This window comes from Gymnoscopelus microlampas (assembly GCF_963454915.1).
Source record: "Gymnoscopelus microlampas genome assembly, chromosome: 13".
NCBI lineage: Eukaryota > Metazoa > Chordata > Actinopteri > Myctophiformes > Myctophidae > Gymnoscopelus > Gymnoscopelus microlampas.
In genome coordinates this window covers 27,585,678-27,598,672 of record NC_139950.1, presented here as the reverse complement: position 1 = coordinate 27,598,672, position 12,995 = coordinate 27,585,678, and the positions used below count along the sequence as shown (strand labels likewise).

The window sequence follows — 12,995 nt, the reverse complement described above, 5'->3', positions numbered from 1 at the left end:
GAGGTGGAGTCTGAAGGGGTGAGTCTTCAGATTAATTATTTGGGAGTGAGTCTGCAGTTCTAACTGCAATGGGGAGTTTGTTCCACAGTTTGGGAGCCACTAGGGAAAAGAGTCTGGGACGTGCGGAGCGCTCTCCCGGGTGTTTCAGGGAAGGTTCAGGTCCCTGTGTTAGCTGATCTGACTGAACGGGAGGGGTTGTAGGGTTGGATCAGGCTGAACACGATCAAGAAATGATCATATCACATGAACAGAGAGACATAGGACTAGAGGTGTTGAGCCTGATTGTGCACTGGTGTCGCTCACCAAAAATAGTCATGCTGCGACACGTTATGAGCTTGTAGTTTGAATATTTTCTGTGCACGACACCCATGCGCAACAAAGCCTGACCCTAACTCACGCTTTAGGGATTCCTGAAAAGGCTAGGACCCTACTAGAAAGGCACTTAGATATACTATTACTACACCAACGTCACATGCTATGTATAAGCAATGCTTATACATAGCATAGGGCTAAACTGGGGCTGCAGTGCTCTGACCTTGCCCGAAATAACAAGACAGGGTCTAACAACGGTGAGTCTTCCATGTGGATCTCGACATCAGGTTGATGATGTCACATTGACACTGTGATGTCACTCACTCACCCTCTCTCGTCACACACACGCACACGCACACAGACTCTCTGAACAGACTGTCGTCATGTGCGGATGTTGCAGGTCGACACATTATTAGACATTTTGGCTGGAGAAATAGAATCTTATTGTAATCTTATGGTGGCCGGCCAAGAAAAACGCCTAGCAGAAACCTTGAAACAGACTCAGATATACACACATTTTAGTGTCACATCTGATTGTGTTAGCAAAGTGTCTTACCTCTGATTGTGTGTTTGTTCGGCCAGAGGAACCATGGCAGCAGCAACAAGTAGAGGAGATAGACCAGGGACAGGGCATTGTATCGAAACAGACACGCTGAAGAGAGAGAGAAAAACAACACTTTAAAATTCACTATTAACAATATAACAAAATGGGGTCTAATAATGGCGTAGTTCCCAAATCGATCTCAGACTTCATGTGGCCAGTCTGTGATGTCAATCTTCTATACAACGCCATATTTGGGAAATGTTTCTTCAGACTGATCTGACCGCCTTTATTCACCATTATTCTATCAGATTTAATTAAGATAACATAAAAAAATAAAAAAATAATTGTATGGTGAGGGTGAAAGTGGTTAAGTTGCATTATAAGGTACTGTATAATACAGTACATGTGTTTGGCACATACTGTATTGTGTGCACAGCGTATGTATGGAAGCTACTGAGCGGTATTTTGAAGAACAGTAATATATTAGTTTTGCTTATCCTTTTGTGTCATACTTATTACATAATATTGTTGTTGCGCCATCAACCTCCTTGGAATATTTAATAACATTGCAATAGAGCTCAGCTGGCTGACTTCCCTTGTATTTGTGATCTAATTTCAGTTCTGGTGGCACCGTGTCAAGACTTTTAAACTGGAAGTAGAGTACAAAAATGAACCCATTAGGCTATATTTTGATGTGAATGGGTTTATCTTGCCATTGTCAATGCCAACTACAGTATGAACTAATAAACGTAAAGTGTTAGATGGCACGAACTTACTACAGCTAAAGCCAAGTTTGAAGTTCATGTTTGGCCCTCCTGACTCCATTAAAGTGATTAAAAATTAGCTTTTGGCAACTTGTCCAACCTTGTTGTCAATCTATATTATAAAAATGTGCTTTTGGCAACTTGTCCAACCTTGTTGTCAATCTATATTATTATCATTAATACTAATAATTATTACTATTATTATTATTATTATTATTATTATTATCATCATCATTTAACTTTGATAAGCAGGTAAATTCAGTATTAGTATACTTTTTTATTCATCCCAGCTTTGTACTATCAAGCCATTTTCTCTCTTTCATAGGCCCGAAGAAAGTCATCCATATCCTTACACCCTCCTGCTTGGACTACAGTAACTGTATTCTGGGATTAGTCATTCGTCCTTGTCCCGCCTGTAACTGATCCAGAATGCTGCAGCCAGGCTCCTGACAAGTACTCAGTCTCAGAAGAGGGACCCATAGTACCCCTATCCTGGCCTATCTGTCCACTGGCTGTCTGTATGGTTTAGAATTAATATGGAGATTCTAAAGTGTGTTTACAAAGCCCTGAATTCTAGTCCTTCTACCTTCTAACACTTCATTCAACCTCCAGGTCCCTCCAGTGAAGTCGGCTGACTTATGGATCCTGGTTGTCCTGCAATCTAAACTTTAATCCATTCAATCCGGGAAAGCATCTGTGTAATGTTTTATTTCAGCTATATATATATGAGTGTGTGTGACGTGCGACGAAAAATCTTGAAACATTTTGGAAATCTTTGAATTGCACAATATTTTCTGAAGCGAACATTTTTAACTCAAGTCTTAGCTTCTGGGGGTCCCTGGAACAAAACATTTTGAGATGGGGGTCCGTGGCCAAATAAATATCATTTTGGGGGTCCTTGACATGAAAAAGTGACAGAAAACTGTTGGGATTTAGAAGACATTTTTAGAGTTGGCCTCAGGTTTTAATGGGTGTCAGGGGTGACATGCCTTGGCTGTTGCAGCCCCTACAGTGGAACAGCATGTCCCTCCTTATCATATCTGCCCCCTCAATGGAAACCTTTAAGTCCACGCTCAAAAACTGACTTTTAATCACCAGCAGATTGTGGCAGATTTTTTTGACTTGTGCCCATGTAATGTTTATTTAAGCTATGTGTCTTGTTGTTTAAGTCTGTTTTTCTTGTACTTTTAGATGCCTCCTTTGGTTTCAGCACTTTGGTCAATGAGTTTTTTTCCCTTTTTTTCCCCTTGAACTGAATCCTCTTTCTAAAATGGGCAGATCAAGACAGAGCACAAGTGAAGCTCTATAGATAAATAAGATTTATGGAAGCAATAAGGTAGGAAAGTGGGACTAATTACATTTTACTGACACAAATGGGAATGAATGGGACAGCTGTTATAAAAGCTTGCAACTTGCTGTCCAGTTACTTGATAGGCAATTTGATTTGAATTAACTTGCCCTGTTGAATATTAAATGCCTGCACACATAAATGTTTGTATTTGTCAGAAAAAACGGACAAATACAATAACTGCCTATTATGTCATGCCCAAAATAGGTTCAGTGGTTAAAGAGAATGTGAAGAATCCCCCATAATGTCCCGCCTAGCAATGTATTGCGCTGTCTCCTCTCTCTCTGCATACACACCGTGCTGGCAAGACAAAAAGGAATGCTGTCAGAGCAGAGTGACTGCCATGCCAAGCGGCCCTGATCCAAACCTCTTCAATATGTAAAGTGCTGAGGTAGCCTACACACTACACAGCATACATCAGCGTCGATGGAAGTTCAACTGTTCCATCTCCCCACTTAACCACTTAAACTCTCTATTCTTAGTCAAATGGGCCTGAGTTGAAACTGTACTATGACCGATTTCTTTCCGTCTACACCGTCGATCTACAAGCTCACAACGTTGTGTGCCCCATAATAGGGATGCTGGGGTTCAAGTGGTTAAAGATAATTCCGCCAATATCGAAGCTCACCTCCCTTCATAGAACTGGAGAGACAGTGGCTGTGCCTAATACCTATCCAGAGTTTTCATCTCTTGCATGATGTATTCATAGTAGGAGAATTAATTGATGGGTTTAGCCTGTAAGTATCACTTATCTATTCCATGCTCTGCTTTTTCTAATCACTCTTTTTCTAATCACTTTTTTTGTACTGTCTGTTAAATACACAAGTATTTCCACCTGCCTTTCTATGCTGTGTAGCACCCACCATGGTGAATTATCATGTCAATCAATTTTGCTTTCATAGGTTTCGTTTGTGCAGTTTCAAAAACCATACTCTGACCACATCCTGCCTTAATTTTCCTCAATATTCAATTACTTAGAACATATTATTTATGGATTACTGTGGACTGTGACCCCTGCAACCAACAATATAATTACATTTCTTAAACTTCCTGAACTGCCTCTGCTCCATCATTACAGTTTGGCTTCTATGGGCCGAGCAGTCTAGGGCTGGGTCCCAAGTCTCTTGCCTGATATTTCTTCGCTGCTCTATCCTCACTTGAACCAGAAGTTAAACTCGGCCCGCCATTTTCACGGTCATGCCAGGTCTCTTATTCCTGCTCCAAAGACCGAGGATTGAGGATTAGGAGGCATCTCTGAGGAGCTACACACTGGACAAGACCTAGCGAGTTGAGTGTCTAAACGGAAGTGCCGGAATTTGGCTGAAGTACCGCCCAAGGAAATGACGTTGACGCTTTACAAATCTGATTACATTCTCTGTGAATGAAACGAGTGTTATGATTGGTCGAAAAAAGAAAATTTTCGGGGGAAATACGTACAACGGAAGTCCCGCCCCCATAGACACTCTCTGCATTAGGTCGTTACCAGGCTTTTCTCTTCGCAGATGAGTAAGGCTGGGAACGAGGCTAGAGGAGCTATGAGCCAGGATACATGAGTGCTTCCTTCCAGGAAGAAGCTGAACAGCATGACGTTAAAGACTCCGCCCCTACAGCTGGCAATTTTACGTTAGGTGAGTGTGCTTGTCGCTGGGGATGCTGATGTGAAACTATAGCGCGGCAAAATAAACTAAAGTGGCATAAGTAAAAACAATTATTTCATTGCCATCAATGAGCAGTTTACAAATCTAAACAGTTATGAAGGTGGGTCTCGGAAATCAGAAATGGACGTGGTTTAACATGCCGCTTTGGAGGAACTGCCGTAAATACCATTTCTTAGTTTGGTGTCTCTTTGCATTGTTTCCACCATGCATCCTCAGTGGGAGGGACTACGATGGAAAGAAGGAAAGGAAGGCAAAGAAAGGCCGCATGTGAAGGAAAGAAGGATTTTGTTTCTAGAACTGGGATGAAGCCCAAGAAAGGGTCTGTGAGTGAGTCTGTGTATGAGTCTGGGCAGACTCCACACACAAATAGTCTGTGATTCCCAGGCTAATCTTGCAAACCGCTGGACTGATCAGAGCCAAATGTCTTACGCACACTGCCATTAGGCCAAGGAAGTAACTCCCAGCATTTTATCTGTTTCTTTATGTGTAGCTTTTTTAAACCTAAAATCTTTAATGGAAATCAATGGCGGTCAAATCTGGCTACTTCATGCAGCCATGCAAAGTCTGAGTGGAACATGTATTTACTATCATAAATGCGCCAGAATGTTTAGGAAGACTTTGCTGACAATGACAGGAGAAGGGAGAGACAGACAGACAGACAGAAAAAGAGATTGTGTGTCAGTTCTGGGTTATTACTCGTGGCAGGCAAACCCACACATGGCTGTCTGCCGACACATGTGTGTCCAAGAGTTCCGAGGGGTTTCCCTAAAACCTCTTACAAGCTTTCTCTCTCTCTCCTTATTTTGTGTCATAATTCTGACAAATTCCATTTCTCCCTTACTATACTATACTTATTTGTTTTTACTCTTCCTTCTGTGTTCTATATTCTTCTGCCATACTTCTCTCCCCTTAAAAGGACCATACCGGTGAACTGATATGTTTAGCCCACTGATTATGACTTGCAGTGTACTAGACATTACTGACCACCATTTTCCAAAGCAGTAAGATTTATGAGAAAGCCTCTGGATTAATTTTAGTATGGAATGAAAATGTGCTTGCAGAGACTTGAAACTTGCTTTTGATAGGTAATCCAAAACACTAAATTAGCTAAAAGTACGAGTGCCAGTGGCTGAGGAGGAAGAGACCGCTTAGGAAACGGAAGGATTCCGGTTCGATCCCTGGCTTCCCCGGGGTTAGTGACGAAGTGTCCTTGAGCAAGACACTGCACTCCTAACTGCTCTCGGTGATGTTAATTGGTGAATGAAATACACACTAAAAGGCACCATTTACTAGATTCTAAATCTGAGCTTATCACTTAGCGACAGAGTTAGAAGTTGCAGGATTGATCAGTAAACTAGTTGGCCTAGCAACAGACTACACAATTACATAGCACTTGTCCCCCTGCTTCTTGCACTATGAGTGGATATCAACACAACCAGCGACTCAGTGATGGGACAGGAGAAATCTCATACAGGATACATGATAAACAAGTGGAATTGGAAATTATGAGACATGATGAGATGGTATTCTGAACAAAAAAAATATTTTCTGTTTACTAAAGAGCTGGAGAGAAGGGGAGACCCCTGTTACTGAACAAACACTATACTGCAATAATTTCTATCAGAATATAGAGCTATAACTTAATGTAACAAAACAGGAAAAAAATATGACTTACTCAACCATTAAAATGCATTGTATGAATTTAACTTTGACGGTTTGCAAAAAAAATTGCAAAGGAAATATTCACACATCCACTTAGCTCAAAATGCAGGTGCGTTGGACAGTAACAAATGACAATTCATGAAGAAATATTCATGAATAAAAATCCTGAACACTGCTCTTGCTCAGCAGCATAAATTTTACACCAACGTTTCAGATGAAGGTCCCTCTGGACCTTCATCAAGAGTGTCTTACAGACATGATACCACCATGATGATCTTATAGATAGATACTCCATCCCTTCTGTGTTCACAGGTGTGAGACAATCACATTCTCCTGTAGGAGTGGCTCTCAATGATTGTCTGTGACCTGTGTGTGACTCACCCAAACCAGACAATTCCAGACATGAACATGATTATGTGATATGACATCATGACCTAGTAACACACCACAATGTCAACCCAACACATAATATACTATAATTACAGAAAATGCACAACTAAGAAACGTAAACATAGGCTTTGAAATTGCAGCTTTTATAAGTTAATCCAAAATGTGCATAATGTACTAAGCGTATCTAATAATGTACCACCTAGACAGTTTAATTGAATCCCACACATTTACAGCATAACATGGAAACTCATCATTCAATCCTTAGGGGAATAAAAGTTTGTAAACTATAAATCCAATAAACTTCCCTTCTGTTAATAATTTCATCATTGTTACCACGTCTCTCTGGCACCTTTTCGCGCTCACAGTCTGTCAATTGTATATTTTCATTAAGTATAAATAAGTAACTGTAGGAATAGCTTAGGAGGGTTGCTTGTCAGTTGGAAGCAAAAGAAGGACTGTGCTCATGGGTGAGTAACTTAAATGTTCCAGGTCCATAATGTATACGGTCTATACGCTGCGTTCAGGTCTGTACAAAACCGCTTCTTACTTTCAAAGGACAGTGAATGTCCACCAAAATGAGGAGTTTTAATTTAACTCTGTATGTGGATGTGCGATGTGGATATAAGAGTGAATATATTCCTACAACTTTAATGGTCTTCCATTAACCTCAAAACATTCACAGCACGGATTGCTTCATTTGCACAGTAAAACTCCGGAGCAGCCAGTAACTTAACTCTTGAGGGTTGAGAGTGGACCCTGATGGGTAGGTTTTTACTCTGAGGGTTAAGTTAACACTCCGCAGTCAGGATTTTATTATGTGGAAAAATATTTGTAGCCCCCCGTCCCCCTTTTCCATTTACCCTCTCCTCTCTTCTTGCCATTCTCTCACTCTATTATTTCTCAATACCAGGTGTCTGGCCCTCTTTTCCATTTGTAAACTGAACCTTCTTAGCTAGTAAAATCTTAGCTAGTAAAAGTTAAGAATGTTCAGCAGCGACTATTCTAGCTGTTGGGCCTCTATGTGTAAAACAGAAATGTGTTCTCTTGCTAATAACAGGTTTTAACCACTAAACTGTACATCACACTGAGATCCCAACTAACCATGGGATAACAAGCTACTGTGTGTGTGTGTGTGTGTGTGTGTGTGTGTGTGTGTGTGTGTGTGTGTGTGTGTGTGTGTGTGGACTCATAACTTTGAGTTTAAATCTGTCAGACGCCAGTGGGGGGCATCTGAATAGCTGCATGTTAAAGCTGTCCCACTGTGAGGAGGTCACTGGGGATAATTAGTTAATTAGAGTTGTGCTAAAAATAGTGGAGCTGCTTCTCTCCTCACCTCTGCAAACAACTGGAGGAACTATTTTAAGTCAGCTTCTCGAATAACATAAAAGTTAGCTGTTTTTCCCAAGGCTGGGCTGAAGTGACTAAATAAATAGGTTACCTGAACCTAAACAGTAGCTAATGTGTTTTGAATGATAGAATGATACAAATCTATTCCACCTCAAGTGAGTTATTTTTGTTAGTAAGTATTTTGTTGTCCTCAGCTTTTCTTAAGTGAAATATTGCATAAGAATACTTCTTAAATTAAAAAAGAAACATCTTACATTTCTTTACCTCTAGCTCATTCTGTGCGTGAAAAAGAGAGAGAGACAGACAGACAGACAGACAGACAGACAGACAGACAGACAGACAGACAGACAGACAGACAGACGGACGGATGTGTTGGTCTCGTACTGTACAGATTGTTCTTAATATGTCTCTGCTCTACTGACCCTTAAACAGTACAGAGTGCATGATGAGTCAAAGCTAGGGTGTGGCTGTTTGGTAAGTTTACTGACTGGAGATGAGCCACCAGGGCACCCAAACTTACGACCATTGGGAAAGTTAGTCTGTAACGGTATACTGGCCTCATATTTTATGTAGACTATCTACACCAGTTCAGTTCTCCCCTAAGTTGCTTTCTAGTTGTTTATATTTGCTCCTTACACCATAGACACCATTCACTCCCATTCATGTTGAAAAGATGTGGAAAAGCAGGTAGGTCACCCTTGTGAAATGTTTATTTTCAAAAACATTATCAAATCCCTTCTGCTTTCCATGTTAAAACGGAATAAAGACATTTGAAAGAAAAATACATTTTGGCTGACTTCAATACTATGAGCTTGCTTACTAACGTTGGGAGGGAGTTAAAATGGGATCACTGGACAATTAAAAGTTTCCAGAACCCCCAAAACATGCCAACTTCTTTTGCTATATGGTTTCACTCACCCTTTGATGGCTTTAGGAAATTATGGTAATTGAGGCATGGAAAAACTAACAGCATGTGCCTGCAACTTCCTCTAGTCTAAAGTCTACACGAGCACACACACGCAACCTCTGAAATTTGTTATGCATAATAAATGAATGCAGGTAGATTATCTTGTTTAGGTGGTCAGAAATTCTACTAACAACATATTATCTATCGATCTATCTCAACTGTAGTGTATCAACTATAACACTCCTGTGGCAGCTCTCTAAATACATACAATGATACTCTCCTATTACACCACACACATGCAGCCATTCAGACATTGAGAAATATTCCTCATTAAAAAGGTTTTCTAAGTGATGTATTGCTTTTATAAAAATAAATAAAAAAGATAAAGCTCTATATTCTGATAGTTATCATTGTTATAGATTGTTTGTTCAGTAACATGGGTCTCCCTGTCTCTCTAGTTCTTTTTATACATTTTCAGGTGGGTCACAAATTTCATCCAATCAGGAGAGAGAACCAATTTATCAGCTTCAATTCTATTGTATTTAAGTTCCAATTTCGTCTGATTCTTTTTTTGTTTCATCACTTCCAGTTTCACTTGCTTATCCTGTATCCTGCGTGAGTTTTCTCTCCTGAATGGATTATACTTGCTCAACTTGCAGTGAAATACTTTGAGTCCCTCGTCTTTTCTCAGAAGTTCAGCTACATCCAAATCTATTTGGACACAACACTGCTCATTGGGGACCCTGGATTTGTTTTTATCAATATTATGTTGACTCCAGGAGCCTCCAATACTACACACTATACTTAATATTTTCCTCTTTCCATTGCTTCAAGTACTTCCCTATCAAATCCCTCCCTTTTCTTTCTCTCGTTTATGCTCTTCCTCGCTTCACTTTCTCGCCTCTATTCCACAGGATTCACTGCTCAACAATGTAATGAAGATGGAATCTCACTTCACTGCATCTAGTGGTTCTTTTCTTGGCTTCATAGATTTTTTTGTGTCTGAAAAATGGATGAGAAAGAAGATGTACTTTCCTGGTATGAACAAGGTGCATTTCAGCCCTGTGGCAGCGCATAAACACAAGGGAATTACATTTATTTTAATAAATTATTCAGTCACCTAAAAATTAGCCAGTTACTAACTACATTTCACCCAACGATTGACTTTACTCATTAGATGCAGAACAAAATCCTTTTTTTTTTAACCACAATTCAGGTTCAATTAAACAGACAGCACGCATTCATTCAACTCTTTCTTTAGTGCCTCAGTTTCTCTCTTGTTCTCACTCCGAGTGGCACGTGTGCACTGTGCACTTACCGTCACCAGACTCGACACATGCACACACATGCCTGCCTGGGAAAAGAAACTGTGTAACTGTGGGTTACTTTGTTTGATTGCCAAAACTGATCTCCCTCCTGCAGTCCAACAATCAAATCATTGTTCAATTGTTGGTAAGTGAAATTTAGCATTTTGTGAATTTTGTACCACAGGCAGAGTTGTGGAAAGCACTGTAGGTTGGTTATAATTAACTCAAGCCTGTATTACATGTTACACGTTTGTGTCACACTGATTGACATAAAGCCTACTGATTTCACCTGCATCAAGGTTATATTTCATCATAACTATAAAGATGTTTACAGGAGTGGATGGTCAGTAGGTAGGCAGTTACTGTAGTTAAATCAGACTATGACACATCAGGGTATATAACAGTGACCGCCCACTATTGAAACAGTTCTGTTTTCGGAAGTGAATGTTCCATTAATTTACTCCAGAATTAGAAAACACAAATAAGGCAAAGGTACAAAACTGTGTAATTATCATCCCATTTATCATCCCATAACCCATTGTGCATACCTTTCCAATGCTGCCCACCTTCAATAGATTATAGTGTTTAATAATGGTGTCAATACTGTAGTTGTCATATTATAGTTGACTTGCAGTGTTTTTTGACGACAATGTACGACCACCCCTCACTGCTGAGCTCTATAGCCTTATTTTTGCATTTGTTTACACAGTTGTGTCAAGCCAACTCTCCCCTGCTTTTTCACAAGTCGCAAATTGCTGCAAAGCGCCAAGCACTCCTGCCAGTTTACTTTCGGTGCCCATGTTAACCAATTGGAAAAATGTCAATTGAGCCGACTGTCAGTGCACATATCACTGTCATTGGTATTCACATCATCTGAGTTCTCAAGTCTCAATTGATCCGAGGGGAGGGGACAAAAAGCGAGGGGATGGGTGTTACAGGATTTAGCAATAGAGCTACCAGGTGATGGTTAGCTCATTTGTATATAAAGAATCGAAGATGTTTTTTACACCCCTATGGTGTATTGAAGTAGACCAGTCAATGACTTCTCGGCAGACATGTCGAGCACATTCAACTTTAGTACTCTACACACAAGCCGACGATAGATTAACACCAAAATAGCCCCTAAGACCCAAATTACTTAATGTCCTGCAAGCAATGGAAATAGATCAAATATGAATAAAGCTAATCAACAAACACTGCAATCAAAGTCAAAGATTGTGAAGGAGTGAGAAGCTGCGGTATCAGCTATCGACTGTGGCAGGTTGTTCAAGGTTGAGGAACCTACAATCTCACCACTCTGACAAACGAGAAGGAAGCAATGCTTTTGCAAACTTCCACATTTTCCAACCAAGAATAATCCACAAGCAAAGTTTGGCAAGCAGCTAAGAATCATGACAGTTTATAAAATTATATGAGACGAAATGCTGAGTTCGGCATACTAATTTCCCCTAATCCCTAACACTTGACCTGTGAGGACCTCCTACCTTTCTTCATTAAACAATACTGAATTATACACAAGTTAAAAGCACAGTTTTTGCTTCTGAGGCATTTACTGATTTGTGTGTGTGTGTATGGCAAAAAAAAACAATGGAAGTCCATCCGTGAACTCTTAAGGGTCCATTTGGTTACATTTGTACATGCTCTGAGTCTGGATAAATGAACACTGATGGTATACTGTGTAGTATTTTCAGCAACTTTAAACCTCATAAAATAAATACTACTCATTTCAGTATGCTTCTGCCAATATAAAACCAGAGTTTTATTTTCTTAAAAATAATTTAAAGAAGATGGACATTATAGAATTTGTATGAGGGGCCGTACAGGCCGTACAACACACACACACACACACACACACACACACACACACACACACACACACACACACACACACACACACACACACACACACACACACACACACACACACACACACACACACACACACACACACACACACACACACACACACACACACACACACACACACACACACACACACACACACACACAGCAACATACATACAGCATAATAGAAAGCACTCTCACATAGCATTTAACTACATGTACTGTAGTTGCACTACATTTTGCTGTAGCTTGCTGGTAGTTCAACTACATACATTTTTGTGTGGCGCGTCAAGTAGTTCAACTACTTTTTTGGTCATTTTTTTGTAGTGTAACTTCTCAAGCTACAAACAAATAAAATAAAATAACACTGGTGTCCCAGCCAGCGCTGCATATGAGTGGCTTTTCAGTCAGTTTGCATGGCAAATAACACAGTCCAGATATTATGGCATGGCATGGCATGGCATGGCATGTAGCATGACGTGGCACGTAGCATGGCATGGCATGTAGCATGGCACGTACGTACATACATGATGACATTTGGCATGGCATGTGGCATGTGGCATGTAGCATGGCATGGCATATGGCATGACATGTAGCATGACATGTAGCATGGCATATGGTGGCAGGTCATGTTGCATGGCATGTAGCATGACACGTAGCATGGCATATGATATGGTGGCAGGTCATGTAGCATGACATGTAGCATGGCTATATGGTATGGTGGCATGGCAAGAAGCATGGCATGTAGCATGGTATATGGTATGGATTGGTGGCATGGCATGTAGCATGGTAAATGGCATGGCATGTGATGTGTGAGAGTGTAAATATATGTATGTGAGAGGAGAATTAATGTATGTATGTGAGAGTGAGAATATATATGTATGTGAGAGTAGAATGTATGTGTGCGAGAG

The 12,995-nt window shown here is 40.3% G+C and overlaps 1 protein-coding gene across 3 annotated transcripts in view; it reads right to left on the bottom strand.

The window, feature by feature from the left end:
* piezo1 (piezo type mechanosensitive ion channel component 1 (Er blood group)) overlaps positions 1-12,995 on the bottom strand; it is a 77,694-nt gene that overhangs the window by 53,261 nt on the left and 11,438 nt on the right. For all 3 annotated transcript variants that reach the window (XM_084075535.1, XM_084075533.1, XM_084075534.1), the window contains exon 2: positions 869-964. In XM_084075535.1, coding sequence (XP_083931661.1) covers positions 869-964 — 96 coding nt within the window. The remainder of the gene's footprint in view (positions 1-868; positions 965-12,995) is intronic.